The sequence below is a fragment of the Dendrobates tinctorius genome, unplaced genomic scaffold, assembly GCF_039654945.1.
Source record: "Dendrobates tinctorius isolate UK_male_01 unplaced genomic scaffold, ASM3965494v1 ptg000015l, whole genome shotgun sequence".
In the NCBI taxonomy this organism is placed as follows: domain Eukaryota; kingdom Metazoa; phylum Chordata; class Amphibia; order Anura; family Dendrobatidae; genus Dendrobates; species Dendrobates tinctorius.
In genome coordinates this window covers 54,283,353-54,300,684 of record NW_027361683.1, presented here as the reverse complement: position 1 = coordinate 54,300,684, position 17,332 = coordinate 54,283,353, and the positions used below count along the sequence as shown (strand labels likewise).

Below are 17,332 nucleotides of genomic sequence, written 5' to 3'. Positions count from 1 at the left end.
AGCACACTCTGACTGGGTCACGGTTAGCAGTGGGGTACCACAGGGGTCAATATTGGGCCTGCTTCTTTATAACATATTTATTAATGACCTTGTAGGGGGCATACAGAGTAGAATTTCAATATTTGTAGATGACACTAAACTCTGCAGGGTAATCAATACAGAGGAGGACAATTTTATATTACAGGAGGATTAATGTAAACTAGAAGCCTGGGCTGATAAATGGCAAATGAGCTTTAATGGGGATAAATGTAAGGTCATGCACTTGGGTAGAACGATCAAGATGTATAATTATGTGCTTAATTGTAAAACACTGAACAAAACTGTTACTGAAAAAGACCTGGGTGTATGGGTGGACGACAAACTCACATTTGGTGGCCAGTGTCAGGCAGCTGCTGCAAAGGCAAATAAAATAATGAGAATCATTAAAAGAGGCATAGATGCTCATGAGGAGTACATAATTTTACCTCTATACAAGTCACTAGTGCGCCCACACTTAGAATACTGTGTACATTTCTGGTCTCCGATGTATAAGAAAGACATAGCTGAACTGGAGAGGGTGCAGAAAAGAGCGACCAAGGTTATTAGGGAACTGGGGGGGTCTACAATACCAAGACAGGTTATTACACTTGGGGTTATTTAGTTTGGAAAAATGAAGGCTTAGAGGTGATCTTATTACAATGTATAAATATATGCGGGGACAATACAAAGACCTTTGTAATGATCTTTTTACTCTTAGACCTGAGACAGGGACAAGGGGGCATCCTTTACGTCTGGAGGAAAGAAGGTTTAATCATAATCACAGATGCAGATTCTTTACTGTAAGAGCAGTGAGCCTATGGAACTCTCTGCCTTATGATGTTGTAATGAGTGATTCCCTACTAAAATTTAAGAAGGGACTGGATGCCTTTCTAGAAAAGTATAATATTACAGGTTATATACACTAGCTTCTTTGATATTGTGTTGATCCAGGGAGCTAGTCTGATTGCCGTATAGAAAACAGGAGAAGAAAGCAACCAAAAGATCCAGCAGTTCTAAAAAAAATGTACTTTATTATAAATCTTCCATATACAAAGAACAGATAGAGGGGGAACAAAAGTGCACATGTGTGTCAAACAAGAAAAAACATCCAAGGATGCATGGAGCAAGTGGTCAGTATAAGTACACAGGAATACATATCCAGATGAAAGTAATCATAAATATCACTGCTAATACATATCCAGATCCAGTATCCAAAAGGATCAGTAAGGGTAAAATAAGGTAGGTAAATAACATAACTCTCTCATTGATAAATTCATAGAGAGTATGAAAAAGTAGAAATAGACATAATAAATCTTACCAGCCGATACTGAATCCCGAGAACCGCTGCGCCTGCACCCACCCCAACGCGCGTTTCGGCTTGGTCTTCGTTTAATAATGGTGCATAATTTCTTGCTGAGTTTCACTCTGACTGCCGTATGTGGAGTTCGGAAGGATTTTTTTCCCCAATGTGGAGCTCAGTGTTTGCCGCATGGGTTTTTTTTTGCCTTCCTCTGGATCAACTTGTTAGGCTACGGGTTGATCTAGATGGACATAAAGTCTCCCTTCAACCTTAAATATTATGTTACTATGTTACAACTGGAGATGTATGCACTGATATGAGAACCAGAAATGTATACACTGATAACACAACCGGAGATATATGCACCAATATCAGAACTGGAAATGTATGCACCAATAACACAACCGGAGATGTATACAATGATAACACAACCGGAGATATATGCACCAATATCAGAACTGGAAATGTATGCACCAATATTACAACCGGCATGAAAAAAAAAAAGAGATTACGATATGCTCATACCAAATCTGTAAAAATCCGTACATTAAGGTACAAAAGTTGGCCTGCAGTTGTATGCTGTTTGGTGGATCTGTTTTCTTTTTAAAGGGTGAGTACTGTACAATGTGATGAATCCAAATATATGATGTGCAAATGAATACAAACATACCGTACATATTGGCATTTAGATAAGCTGGCCTTTGAATACCATTATAAAAATACATCCTACGGCAATGTTCCCTAACTCCAGTGTTTAAGAGCCACCAACGTGTCATGAATTTAGGATCTCCTTAGTATTTCCCAAGGGATAACTCTATCACCTGTGCAATACTAAGTAAATCCTGAACACACTACCTGTTGCTGGGCCTTAATAATAGGAGTTAGGGAATGTTGCCCTAATGTACAGTATATTGTAACGTTTTTGTTAGGAACCCTGGAACACAAATGCCAAAAGGAAACACTTTTCAAATATCTCTTTGAAGCGTGTGGCTACTGCACAGTCTAGATACATTTTATTTTTATTCCAGGTTTATACTTCCAACTATGTGAGTTGAGCTATTAAGACAAATGCTATGCCATAAAACTCTGACAAAATTGTAAACTTAGCTTTATAGCCTTTACCCAGCAATCTCCATGTTCCCTGTACCGCCGCACCTTGTCTCCTATGGCTGACATGATTTTTTGACATTTATATTAAACTAGTTGAAGAGCCCGGCGCTGCCAGGGCATAGTAACTAACTACGGTTAGTTATAACAAATTATAATGACTATATCTATATATATATAAAGCTGAGGGTATAGCCCCGACAACGTCGCATAGCCACATTCACTATAATATCCCACATCATCCCGTCAGCCAGAGCTACCGGACTACTACCCCTAATATCCAATATCGTCCCGTCAGTTAGAGCCACAAGACTACTAATATCCCACATCATCCCGTCAAAGCCACCGGACTACTACCCCTAATATCCCACATCGTCCCGTCAGCCATAGCCACCGGACAACTAGCCCTAATATCCCACGTAATCCCGTCACAGCCGCTGGACTACTACCCCTAATATCCCACATCATCCCATCAGCCAGAGCCACTGGACTACTACCCCTAATATCCCACATCGTCCCATCAGCCAGAGCAACCGGACTACTAATATCCCGCATCATCCCGTCAAAGCCACCGGACTACTACCCCTAATATCCCACATCATCCCGTCAGCCATAGCCACCGGACAACTACTCCCACATCATCCCGTCAGCCAGAGCCACCAGACTACTCCCCCTAATATTCCACATCATCCCATCAACCTGTGGTCAGAACCAGATCGCTGAGGGGAATGGCCCTAACTACCAAACCAGAGATCCCTTTAATAGAAGACTGGGGTGAGAATCAGAGCGCTGAGGGATTTACCCTAACTTCCATACCGGAGATCCCTTTAAGACACGCCTGGGGTCTGTACCAAAGCGCAGAGTGGATTTGCCCTCACTTCCGTACTGGGGATCCCTTTAAGAGGGGCCTGGGATCAGAACCAGAGCACTGAGTGGATTTGCCCTGACTTGCACACCAATGATCTTTTTAATAGAATCCTGGGGTCAGATTCAGAGCGCTAAGGGATTTGCCCTAACTTCCATACAGGAGATCCCTTTAAGAGAGCGGTCAGTACCAGAGCATTTGAAGGCAATTGCCCTAACTTCCATACCAGGGATCCCTTTAAGAGAGCCTTGTGTCAGAACCAGAACGCTGAGTGGAATTGCCCTAACTTCCATACCGGGGATCCCTTTAAGAGACCCTGGGGTTAGAACCACAGAGCTGAGTGGAACGGTCCTAACTTCCATACCGGGAATCCCTTTAAGAGAGGCCTGGGGTTAGAAACAAAGCACTGGATGGATTTGCCCTGACTTCCATACCAATGATCCCTTTAAGAGGGAAGATGTGCCTATAGGATAGAGGATGTTTGATGTTTATATGGGCACGGGAGGGGGAATTTATTTCTGTCATGCTCTCTGCTCCTTTCAGGGGGGCTGACAATGGCTGGGAGCTTATGTTCCCAGGGATGCTAGATGTCTCTCACCATGTCAGTGTCTGCTAAGGTGTTTTCTGGAGTGGGAAAACTGTTGCTCATAGCAACCAATCACAGCTCAGCTTCTTTCAAACAGCACTGAAGAAATGAAAGATGCTTTGTGATTGGTTGGTGATACACACACACACACACACACACACACGCACACATTTATTTTTATATATAGAGACTAGCTGAAGAGCCCGGCGCTGCCCGGGCATAGTAACTAACTACGGTTAGTTATAACAAATTATAATGATTATATCTATATCTATCTCTATCTATCTATATATATATATATATATATATATATATATATATATATATAGCTGAGTATATAGCCCCGCCCACGCCGCATAGCCACATTCACTATAATATCCCACATCATCCCGTCAGCCAGAGCTACCGGACTACTACCTCTAATATCCCACATCGTCCCGTCAGCCAGAGCCACCAGACTACAAATATCCCACATCATCCTGTCAGCCATAGCCACCGGACTACTACCCCTAATATCCCACATCATCCCATCACAGCCGCCGGACTACTACCCCTAATATCCCCATCATCCCATCACAGCTGCCGGACTACTACCCCTAATATCCCACATCATCCCATCAGCCAGAGCCACCAGACTACTACCCCTAATATACCACATCATCCTGTCAGTCAGAGCCACTGCCCCCTACTCCCCCTAATATCCCACATCATCCCATCAGCTTGGGGTCAGAACCAGAGCGCTGAGTGGAATGGCCCTAACTTCCAAACCAGGGATCCCTTTAATAGAAGCCTGGGGTGAGAATCAGAGCACTGAGGGATTTACCCTAACTTCCATACCGGAGATCCCTTTAAGAGAGGCCTGGGGTCTGTACCAAAGCGCAGAGTGGATTTGCCCTCACTTCCGTACCGGGGTTCCCTTTAAGAGGGGCCTGGGGTCAGAATCAAAGCGCAGAGTGGATTTGCTCTCACTTCCATACCAGGGATCCCTTTAAGAGAGCCTGGGATCAGAACCAGAGCGCTGAGTGGATTTGCCCTCACTTCCATACCAATGATCCTTTTATAAGAATCCTGGGGTCAGATTCAGAGTGCTGAGGGATTTGCCCTAACGTTCATACAGTAGATCCCTTTAAGAGAGCCTGGGGTCAGTACCAGAGAATTTGAAGGCATCTGCCTGACTTCCATACCAATGATCCCTTTAATAGAGGCCTTTAATAGAGGCCTGGGGTCAGTACCAGAGCAACTGAAGGCAATTGCCCTGACTTACATACTGGGGATCCCTTTAAGAGGGAATATGTGCCTATGGATGGAGGATGAGAAAAGGGGGAGACAGGGTGCTTCCAATGCGTATGTCTGTATGGAAAGTAGATGAGTGCACAGCAAGTGTTAGGCTCACCTGATAGGGTTGTGAGAGTCACAACACCTATAATCGCATAAAACAGCTGCAGCAGTCTGCACGAGGACCAAGGACTTGGTACAAAGAGAAGGCTGGTAGTGCAATAAGAGACTGTGCTGCTGTGGTAGAATTCAAGGTATCTTTATTGTCATCGCGTTTCCTGAGCCAGCCCCAGCTCACTTCATCAGGGCATGATGAAGTGAGCTGGGACTGGCTCAGGAAACGCGTTGACAATAAAGATACCTTGAATTCTACCACAGCAGCGCAGTCTCTTATTGCACTACCAGCCTTCTCTATGGATGGAGGATGTGTGATGTGTATATCGGCAGGGAGGGGGGATTCATTTCTGTAGTGCTCTCTGCTCCTTTCTGGGGGGCAGACAATGGCTGGGAGCTTATGTTCCCAGCGATGCTAGATTTCTCTCACCATGTCAGTGTCTGCTGAGGTGTTTTCGGGAGGGAAAACTGTTGCTCATAGCAACCAATCACAGCTCAGCTTCTTTTAAACAGCTCTGGTGAAATGAAAGATGCTTCGTGATTGGTTGGTGATACACACACACAAATTCATTTTTATATATATAGAGACTAGCTGAAAAGCCTGGCACTGCCCGGGCATAGTAACTAACTACGGTTAGTTATAACAAATTATAATGATTATATCTATATATATAAAGCTGAGTGTATAGCCCCGCCCACACCGCATAGCCACATTCACTATAATATCCCACATCATCCCGTCAGCCAGAGCTATCGGACAACTACCCCTAATATCCCACATCATCCCGTCACAGCTGCCAGACTACTACCCCTAATATCCCACATCATCCCATCAGCCAGACCCACTGGACTACTACCCCTAATATCCCACATCGACCCGTCAGCCAGAGCCACCAGACTACTAATATCCCACATCATCCCATCAAAGCCACCGGACTACAACCCCTAATATCCCACATCATCCCGTCAGCCATAGCCATCAGACAACTACTCCTAATATCCCACATCATCCCGTCACAGCCGCCGGACTACTACCCCTAATATCCCACATCATCCCATCAGCCAGAGCCACCGGACTACTCCCCCTAATATCCCACATCATCCCATCAGCCTGGGGTCAGAACCAGAGCGCTGAGTGGAATAGCCCTAACTTCCATAACAGGGATCCCTTTAAAAGAAGCCTGGAGTGAGAATCAGAGCGCTGAGGGATTTACCCTAACTTCCATACCAGAGATCCCTTTAAGAGAGGCCTGGGGTCTGTACCAAAGCGCAGAGTGGATTTGCCCTCACTTCCGTACCGGGGTTCCCTTTTAGAGGGGCCTGGGGTCAGAATCAGAGCGCAGAGTGGATTTGCCCTCACCCCTATAAGAGAGCCTGGGATCAGAACCAGAGCGCTGAGTGGATTTGCCCTCACTTCCATACCAATGATCCTTTTATAAGAATCCTGGGGTCAGATTCAGAGTGCTGAGGGATTTGCCCTAACGTTCATACAGTAGATCCCTTTAAGAGAGCCTGGGGTCAGTACCAGAGAATTTGAAGGCACCTGCCTGACTTCCATACCAATGATCCCTTTAACAGAGGCCTTTAATAGAGGCCTGGGGTCAGTACCAGAGCATTTGAAGGCAATTGCCCTGACTTCCATACTGGGGACCCCTTTAAGGCCTCTTTCACACATCAGGTTTTCGCCGTCAGGCGCGATCCGGCGCTTTTGACAAAAACCGGATCCGGCGAAATGCAATGCCGGATCCGGTTTCCCCCCCATTGACTTGCATTAGAGCCGGATCGAGCCAGATGGCCATGCGTTTCATCCGATTTTCGCCGGATCCGGCAATGTGACGCGATCCGGCGTCTGGAAAAAACGGCTACTGTAACGTTTTTTGTCTCCGGCGAAAAAGCCGGACACGCCGGATCCGGCGTGTCCGGCTTTTTCATACAATGAAAGCCTATGAGCGCCGCAATGCGCCTGATCCGGCGACAGCCGGATCCGTTGGCCGGATCCGGTTTTTATGGTCTGAGCATGCTCAGTAGCTCTGCCCACAAGACATATATAAAAGCAAGACAGTGGGACCCTCAGCCACACCCAACATGACACCCAAGCCAAGAACCAGGAGCAGGAGAAGGCAGCAGACATCTGCAGCAGCACCATCAGCACCACCCCAAATGGAGCAGCATGCTGAACAACGGGAGGGGAGTCCAGCAGCAGATGAGAGACGGTAATTATCAAATCCCCCATTCCTCCAAACTAGGGCTATGGAATATCAAGATATTCATTGGCCCTTTGTTTCTCTTTATTCAACAGCCGCCCAATAGATGCAGCAGCAGCAGCAGCAATGGCAGCAGCAGGAACACCACCCACAGCCATGGAGTCTGGCCATGAGGAAGACAGCACATCTTCTTCTGGGAGCCCTCCCTCGCATCGTCAGCGTTTGACGGTAAGTTTTTATTTCCAAAATCCATCATCTCTGTAATATATGTCTATTCATTGCCTTTTATTTCAAAACAGGAATCACAAGATGAAGAGGAGCTCCCAGAAGAAGAAGGAAGGGGTGGACAGACACTTGGAGTGGGCTCACAATTGGTAAGTTTTTTGCATCAAACGCAGAAACACAACATCACACTACACACAACACATAGAAAACAATGTTCTGCAGACCACACACAGCAAACAAATGCCTACATCCAAAGACATAACATTTTTTGTTTTCTTCTCTAGTCTTCCCAATCTGGTGCTCGGCCAAGAGGTCCTCGCAGTGCCTCCCGGGGTAGTCGGCGACAGCAACGCGGCGGTCACCAGCGTGTAAGTATAAATATTTTTGCTTTGTTTTTTTTGCACTTTTTATTTCATTTCTTTTGTGGAGGCTAATTATGTTATTTTTGTCTTTTTCTTTAACAGCGTGCTCCCGACTCTGACGGTGAGGATGGAGGGATTGATGTGGACCACCTCATCGATCTCGTCAGAGAAAGGGAGCCGCTCTGGAATATGGCTGACCGCCGCCACGCTGACCTTATCGTTACCCGACGACTCTGGGAGGAAATCTGTTCACTCCTTGTGGACCGCTGGGAGGACCTCGAAGCTCGGGCCCAGATTAAAGAGCGTAAGTATATACAGTACCGGTTGCTTGATTTAAACCAGTGTTTCCCGAACTCCAGTCCTCGTGGTCCCCATGGATCATGTGTTCAGGATTTCTATTTACTTTGGAAATCCTGAAAACATGACCCCTGGGGACCATGAGGACTGGAGTTTGGGAAACACTGATGTTGTATACTAACCACTTTGTCCTTTCTCGTTTCAGGGGAGAGAATTGTGAAGCGGTGGCGGTCTGTGAGGGATCGTTTCAAGAAGGAGTTCAATAAAGAGATGCGGGCCCCGAGTGGATCTGGAGGACGCAGGAGCAAGTACAAGTACGCACGAGCCCTGTCGTTCCTCCGGGAGACAATGCTCACCAGAAGGTAAATATTACACACCACATGTGACAAAAAAATGTTTTTAGATGTAACTTTTTTTTTTCAGCCAGGGCCATACCATGTCACTATTTTAATTGTTTTTTTTTCTCTTTATTCCACAGCACGGTGAGCAGCACTCGGGAGCCTGCACGATTGGACCCTTCTGAGGCGATCCCTGAGGAGACCGGCACCGAGGGACACTTCGACCGCCCCGGTACATCTGCACCTTCCCAGCCTTCCCACACATTCGACCCATCTGTCCCATCCACCAGCACAGGAGCATCGTGGCCGCCTACATTACATGAAGCTGCTGGTGAGGAGATCGCTTTCCCTTTACCCCACCCTTCTGCCCCTGCCACCTCTAGTACACCTGCGGGTACTGGGCGGCAGCGGCAGAGGGGTCAGGAAAAGAGTTATGCGCCAGAGTTCTTGCATCTGAATGCATCTTTCCAGAACTGTCTAAAAGTCTTGTCAGAGCAAATCTCCACAGGCTTTCAGCAGATCAACTCCAGCATTTTGGAGGTGAAGACACTTCTGCAAACCATGCATTCAGAAGCAAGATCTTCGCCAAACCACACCTTTTTCAGGTCTGTTGTGGAGCGCATGGCAACACTATCTCCTACCCAGCAGATGCATGTAATGCATTCGTGCCACGGTGCTCTACAGCAGGTTACCTCCCAACCTCCACCTCCCACCACTGTAGTTCCTCCACCTGCACCCCCTCCAGCCACTTTCCATCCTCCCCCTCCTATTACATCTGCACTCCCTCCAGCCACTTTCCATCCTCCCCCTCCTATTACATACCAGCAACCTGCCCAGAACCAGCAACCTCCCCAGTACCAGCAACCTCCCCAGTACCAGACATCTCCCCACTTCCAGCAACCTGCCCCGTACCAAACTCCTTCCCCGTACCAAACTCCTTCCCCGTACCAAACTCCTTCCCCATACAACTTTCCATCAACATCATCTGCTCCTACAGTCCCTGCCCAACCCTCCACTCCACCGCCCACCACCTCTTCTGCCTCCCACATGTCCACCCATTCTGTAGCTTTTTCCACACCATCACCTCTAACTGTTCCTTCCCCACCACGATCCCAGTCCTCTCTCCACACTCCCATTGTCGAAGTGTCCCGCAGCCCCTCCAGCAGTATTTCCACCCCACACTACACAGATTTATGATGTGTTTTGTAATAAAAATACCCAGTTGGTTTCAAACCTTTATTAAAAAAGTTTTTTTAACTTTAAAAACAGTTTACAAAAAAAAAATATTTTAAATAAAGGTTAAATTATTGTTTACACTGGTTGTCTGTCATTTCTTTCTGCGGCGAAATATGTTTAAAAAAAAAGGTTAAATACAGGGTATTTAAAAGGTAAAAAGGTATTCAAAACCAGGTATATAACTGTGGGTAAATTTTAGCTTTTTGCCACAGTTGTGTTCCTGGTTGTGTTTGAAGCAAAGTATTTCACCTAAAAAGTTGTGTTTATTGTTGGTGATTTCCTAACAATGTACACAACTTTTGTTAAAAAGTGAAATACTTTGCATAAAACACAACCAGGTACACACCTGTGGCCTAAAGCTAAAAATAGAGACCATGACAAGATAGCCAACTTTGGTTGGCAAAGGTATATACTGATGGTACAGAAGGTACACAAGTTTGGTTAGGGCACAAATCTTTCACACTCTGTCATCCTGCCAGTGTACTCTGCCTTGAGGTGACATAAAGTATAGTGCAAAATTGTCCCTCATTACTGAAACCGTCACAGAACTTCTAGTGGTAATGTCATGGTAATCTTGCAAGGTGGTTTCTTCAGAGGTGTCCTCAATGGAAATGGGTTCCTTGCAGATAACAAAATTGTGGAGTACCACGCAAGCTTTGATCACCTCGTCAACAGTTTCTGTCTTGAGGTTGATCGCAGTCAATAGGACCCGCCATTTGGCTGTCAGAATACCAAAGGTACATTCAACCATTCTTCTTGCTCTTGTGAGGCGGTAATTAAAAATGCGTTTTGGTCTTGTCAATCCTCTGCTAGAGTACGGTTTCAAAAGGTGTTCTGACAGCTGGAAGGCTTCATCCCCTACACAGACAAATGGCATAGGTGGACCAGATGTTTGCGGCAGCGGTCTAGGTGGTGGGAACTGGAAGGTGTTTCCATACAGTTTACGCCCCATGGCAGACAGTTTGAAAACTTGAGAGTCATTGGAGCGGCCATAGGCCCCAATATCAACAGCAATAAATTTGTATTCCGCATCAGCGATGGCCATGAGGACAATTGAAAAATATTTCTTGTAATTGAAATATTCCGATCCCGATCTGGCTGGCTTTACAATGCGGATATGTTTCCCGTCCACAGCGCCCAAGCAGTTGGGAAACTGACATATCTGTTGAAACTTGTCAGCAATTTCAATCCACCTCTCTGTTGTGGGCTCTGGTAAAAACTCTTCAGCTAAGGAGTCCCACAGTGCACGGCATGTGTACTTCACTATTCCAGATATGGTGGAAATCCCGAGTCTGTACTGGAAATGCAGTGACGAAAGGGATTCTCCAGTTGCAAGAAATCTGTGGGGAATTAAAAAACAATCAATTAGTTTTAAATCACAGCATTACATACCAAAACTCAGCTATAACACTTGGAGATACAAACTACCACCAACAAGATTGCAGTGAAAGTGTGCTCTGATGCGATCACATCCAATAAATGTGGCTTACCTTAAAGTCACCATCAGACGCTCTGCGGGTGAAACAGAGAAGCGGCAATAGGTGTCCGCTTTTCTTATGAGGTGTGCAATGCGCTCCACCAAGTAATCAAAATTCTCCATTTTCATCCGAACATATCCAAAAAATTTATCCAGGTTTCGTCGAAGGTCCATGCAGAGTGTAGAATAGACCTCACGCGTCATTCTCTTGGCTGTGATGGGGTGGATCCACAAACGTCGTCTACGATGCCTGATGCGCTGCTGTCTCGCTCTCTCCTTCTCCAGAACAATCACCCTCAAACAATTCGCCTCCGCTATAAAATCCGCCAAATTCTTCAAAATATTTCCAATCACAACATCCATCTTCGCCAGTAACTTGCTCTTCTCTCCAACCTGCACTTTCTCCTCTACAACCTGTCAAAGAAGGGCTGTAGGAACACGCTATATATAGTTTTCCAGTAGCCAATCCCGTTCGGAAGGCCACAAGGGTCAATTTTAAAAACCGGAGCCGGCGTAATCCGTCGAAAAACGGATAGAAAAACGGATGAACCGGATGAGACGGATCCGGTTTTGTCTGTCAAGAACAAGACGGATCCGGCAGAAAAACGGATCCGGCACATCAGGTTTTACAAAACATTTGCCGGATCCGGCGTTCCGTCACGACGCCGGATCGCGCCTGACGCCGAAAACCTGATGTGTGAAAGTAGCCTAAGAGGGAATATGTGCCTATGGATGGAGGATGTGTGATGTGTATATCGGCAGGGAGGGGGGATTCATTTCTGTCGTGCTCTCTGCTCCTTTCTGGGGGGCAGACAATGGCTGGGAGCTTATGTTCCCAGGGATGCTAGATTTCTCTCACCATGTCAGTGTCTGCTGAGGTGTTTTTGGGAGGGAAAACAGTTGCTCATAGCAACCAATCACAGCTCAGCTTCTTTTAAACAGCTCTGGTGAAATGAAAGATGCTTCGTGATTGGTTGGTGATACACAAACACAAAATCATTTTTATATATATAGAGACTAGCTGAAAAGTCCGGCACTGCCCGGGCATAGTAACTAACTGCGGTTAGTTATAACAAATTATAATGATTATATCTATCTATCTATATATATATATATATATATATATATATAAAGCTGAGTGTATAGCCCCGCCCACACCGCATAGCCACATTCACTATAATATCCCACATCATCCTGTCAGCCAGAGCTATCGGACTACTACTTCTAATATCCTACATCATCCCGTCAGCCATAGCCGCCCGACTACTACCCCTAATATCCCACATCGTCCCGACAGTCAGAGCCACCGGACTACTAACATCCCACATCATCCCGTCAGCCATAGCCACCGGACAACTACCCCTAATATCCCACATCATCCCGTCACAGCTGCCGGACTACTACCCCTAATATCCCACATCATCCCATCAGCCAGACCCACTGGACTACTACCCCTAATATCCCACATCGACCAGTCAGCCAGAGCCACCAGACTACTAATATCCCACATCATCCCATCAAAGCCACTGGCTACTACCCCTAATATCCCACATCATCCCGTCAGCCATAGCCATCAGACAACTACTCCTAATATCCCACATCATCCCGTCACAGCAGCCGGACTACTACCCCTAATATCCCACATCATCCCATCAGCCAGAGCCACCGGACTACTCCCCCTAATATCCCACATCATCCCATCAGCCTGGGGTCAGAACCATAGCGCTGAGTGGAATGGCCCTAACTTCCATACCAGGGATCCCTTTAATAGAAGCGTGGAGTGAGAATCAGAGCGCTTAGGGATTTACCCTAACTTCCATACCAGAGATCCCTTTAAGAGAGGCCTGGGATCTGTACCAAAGCGCAGAGTGGATTTGCCCTCACTTCCTTACCGGGGATCCCTTTAAGAGGGGCCTGGGGTCAGAATCAGAGCGCAGAGTGGATTTGCCCTCACTTCCATACTGGGGATTCCTTTAAGAGAGCCTGGGATCAGAACCAGAGCGCTGGGTGGATTTGTCCTGACTTCCATACCAATGATCCTTTTAATAGGATCCTGGGGTCAGATTCAGAGTGCTGAGGGATTTGCCCTAACTTCCATACACGAGATCCCTTTAAGAGAGCCTGGGGTCAGTACCAGAGCATTTGAAGGCTATTGCCCTGACTTCCATACCAGGGATCCCTTTAAGAGAGCATGGTGTCAGAACCAGAACGCTGAGTGAAATTGTCCTAACTTCCATACCGGGGATCCCTTTAAGAGAGGCTTGGGGTTAGAACCAAAGCGCTGGATGGATTTGCCCTGACTTCCATACCAATGATCCCTTTAATATAAGCCTGGGGTCAGAATCAGAGCACTGAGGGATTTTCCCGGACTTCCATACCGGGGATCCCTTTAAGAGAGGCATGGGGTCAGTACCAAAGCGCTGGATGGATGTGCCCTAACTTCCATATCAATGATCCCTTTAAGAGGGACGATGTGCCTATGGATGGAGGATGTGTTATGTGTATATGGGCATGGGAGGGGGGATCCATTTCTGTCATGTGCTCTCTGCTCCTTTCTGGGGTCAGACAATGGCTGAGAGCTTATGTTCCCGGGGATGCTAGATTTCTCTCACCATTTCAGTGTCTGCTGAGGTGTTTTCTGGAGTGGGAAAACTGTTGCTCATAGCACCCTAGCACAGCTCAGCTTCTTTTAAACAGCTCTGGTGAAATGAAAGATGGTTAGTGGTTGGTTGCAAGGAAAACTGTTGCTTATAGCAACCAATCACAGCTCAGCTTCTTTTATACAGCTCTGGTGAAATGATAGATGCTTTGTGATTGGTTTGTGAGACACACACATTCATTTTTATATATAGAGATGTTATGTTACATGCTTTCAGTATTTCTACACAGTGATTTTAGGAGAACTGTGTAGATTCACATCCAGAATCATAGTGTGTAAAGCTGCCCTAATGCTGCCACCGCTATCAGGAGCCACTTACATATGAAACCTGACGACTTCATTCTGTTTTTGGGTTAAAACCACTCAAATGACATAGGTAACGGTGATTCCTGGGAATTTCAGGCAGGTTTTGACCCATCTTAAGGAGGCACTATTCTGCCCCTACCATCCATTACTTTTCATTCGTCACTCCCTTTACTTTTGGAAATATTATGCACTCAACTCAGCAAAAATCCTGTTTCTGGTTAGAATAAGCTACAGCTATCTCTGTTAAACTGGGATACAAACAGTCGCTTTTTCTATAACCCACTAACACTTGTGCCACATGTCCTAGGAAGCTAGGATCCAATATTTAGACCTATTAATGTAACATTTATTGCATGTATCAACGAGGCCGAATGAACTTGACCCAACAAACATGTTGCCCCATACATTATGGCATTTCCAAGCCGATTATGTGGTTGTACAGGCTTGGCCTTCAAATTCCAGGTGAAAACCTAGAATTATTTATTGGCTTGAGAAGAATAACTTTTTGCAAAGTTCACATCTGAACAAAATGTCAGCATGTCTGTCTATACGGCTGGGGCAGTGGTGAAGGTCAGGGGGTTTTGGTGGGACAGATACCCAATGTGTCAATCATGAAGCCAACAGCAAATGGCACAAAAGTGAAATGTCGCTCCTGCTCCAAACGTGGGACACACATGTAAAACATGTATACCGTAGATATATTCTGGTAAAGAAAATAAAGACAATCGCCTGCCATGGAAAATAAAGATGTAAACTCTATGCATCGCACGAAAACTGGACTCTACAAGAAAAATATTTGTTAGTTCACAAAACTGGAAATTTATCATGATCTCTATTTCTTACACAGGATCATAAAGCTACCTGTAATATTTCTATTATTACACATAAAATCCTAACATGTGGATATGGGAAATACAGGAAATAAAATAGATAGAATGGTATATATATTCAGGTTAGGATACACAGGCCGTCAGTTTATTAATTGTGGTGGGGTCTTTTGTATTTTTAACCAACTTGTGATAAACTCGTTTTGTGTTTTTCTTGTATATTGTTGGTATTATTTGTATAGAACTTTCCAGGTATTATTAGTAAAGGTGCGCACTGATCCAGGCTGAGGGACTTTGTAATATATAGGTTTATATTATAGGAAACACAGTATCAGGTACAGTATAGAAGGAGGGGTAAAGGGGTATGAAGAAATACGCAAACTTCACATATCAGTACCAGGATAGAAGATGTGTCAGTCTGGAATCATTTCTCTCATATATTGTATAAATATTGGTAATGAGACACACAGATGAAGTCCTGGAATATGACAATGTCATTTTGTCCAATACCTACAATTTAATGCAATAGTCATTAATAATGAAATGTGAGCGGACACATATTATACACACACAGTAATAGAAATGGCACAAATACTACCAGTCTGAAGGTGGATCATATTTAAAGACGCATCGCGTTACACGTGACAATGGCATCCATGTGTATATAGAATGGAAGTACTTGTGTAAATGAGTCTGATATTTTCTTAATATTAAGAAGTGTCTACAATGCAAATGTGAACGATGGTTTACAAGGAGACTCTACCTGGACAAGATTAATTAGAAGTGCTGCCATCTTACAATGGGGATATGGATAGAATAGGATGATGTGGAGCCATTTGGATGGCATCATTAGTGACCATTCAGGAATGATGTGTTCATCTTGTGATTGTGGTAACTCACCAGCTGCAGGCAGCAGATCCCCACCAAGGTGCATCTCCCAGTGCATCTGCCCATAGTGGCCAGCTTGTGATCCTACAGACAGCAGGCTTTGGTGTAGACAATCCTGATCTGATAAGGTGATCCTGCAAATGTCAGCTCCTCAGCCTAGGAGATTCTGCATTGTCCCTGTACAGAAAAGGCCTGATGTCTTACAGGACCATGTTTAGCAATGCTCCCCTACAAATCGACATGCCATCTAGGAGAGGAGGAGCAATCACCCTTATGTCCTCTTTGTGTTGGTCTATTGTGTGTTTTGTGTATCAGAGGGGGAGGCTAGGAGTGGCAGGCAGAGAGGACAAGCCACACACCCACCCAACAAGGATGCACCCTCCCCTCCTCTTGGGTAGTAGGGAGCATGCATGCTATTCATTCCTTCCTGGCCAGTCCCTGGGTGTGGAGACAGGAGGAGGGGGAAACCACAGCCAGACTAGAAAGCACCATTTGCCACCCCCCTTTTTAATACCCACCAGAGAATGAGTGCCAGCTGCAAAGCTCTTTTGTTACAGTGCTGAAGAAAAGCAGATCCTCAGCGTTGTACAGAACATGGACATTGGTCCTTCACCTCGCTCCGATAACCCAAATTCACGGCATCACATTTGATGAAAGGTCTGAGCATGTGATGTGTCCTTGGATTGCTTTGTCTTGTACAATGGAGGGGCTCAGTAACCCTTGGCCTTATTACAAGGCTTTTCTGTAAAGTTACTGTCACACTAAGTGATATCGCTAGCAATATCGCTATAACTTGTGACGTTATAGCGATATTGTTAGCGACATCGCTGTGTCTGATACTTACCTACGACCCGCTCCCCCGCTGGTTATCGCTGATCGCGCGAGAACGTCCTGGACTGTTTCTCGTCGTCAGCTTCCTGCTGTGGAGATGAGCGACGAGCGTGCAGCTGGGCGGGAGGACGCAGGATCGCCTCGTCTGACAGGTAAGTAGCGACCCCCGACCCCTGCGATGTCGCTGGTGAGATCTGCCTGTGTGGCAGCTCACTAGCGACCTCTTAGCGATGCACCAGCGATCCTGACCGGGTCAGATCGCTGGTCGGGATCGCTGGTGCATCGCTAAGTGTGACACTACCTTTATGTTCAGGTCAGTTTAGTCCAATATTATTATATCAGAAAGCAGCAATTATTTTCGACAACCAAGACTTTTCTTGCAGACTTTCATCTTTTACCAATTCTGTGTCTACAACA

The 17,332-nt window shown here is 45.7% G+C and overlaps 1 protein-coding gene across 3 annotated transcripts in view; it reads right to left on the bottom strand.

Moving 5' to 3' along the window:
* Positions 1–16,530, bottom strand: part of NKAIN1 (sodium/potassium transporting ATPase interacting 1) — a 214,874-nt gene extending 198,344 nt beyond the window's left edge. For 2 of the 3 annotated variants that reach the window (XM_073564383.1, XM_073564403.1), the window contains exon 1: positions 16,097–16,530. In XM_073564383.1, the coding sequence (XP_073420484.1) occupies positions 16,097–16,150 (54 nt within the window). In that variant the 5' untranslated portion in view covers positions 16,151–16,530. Of the gene's footprint in view, positions 1–366; positions 393–16,096 lie in introns of all 3 variants that reach the window. The other variant, XM_073564399.1, reaches the window with a different exon arrangement.
* Positions 16,531–17,332: the final 802 nt, after the last annotated feature.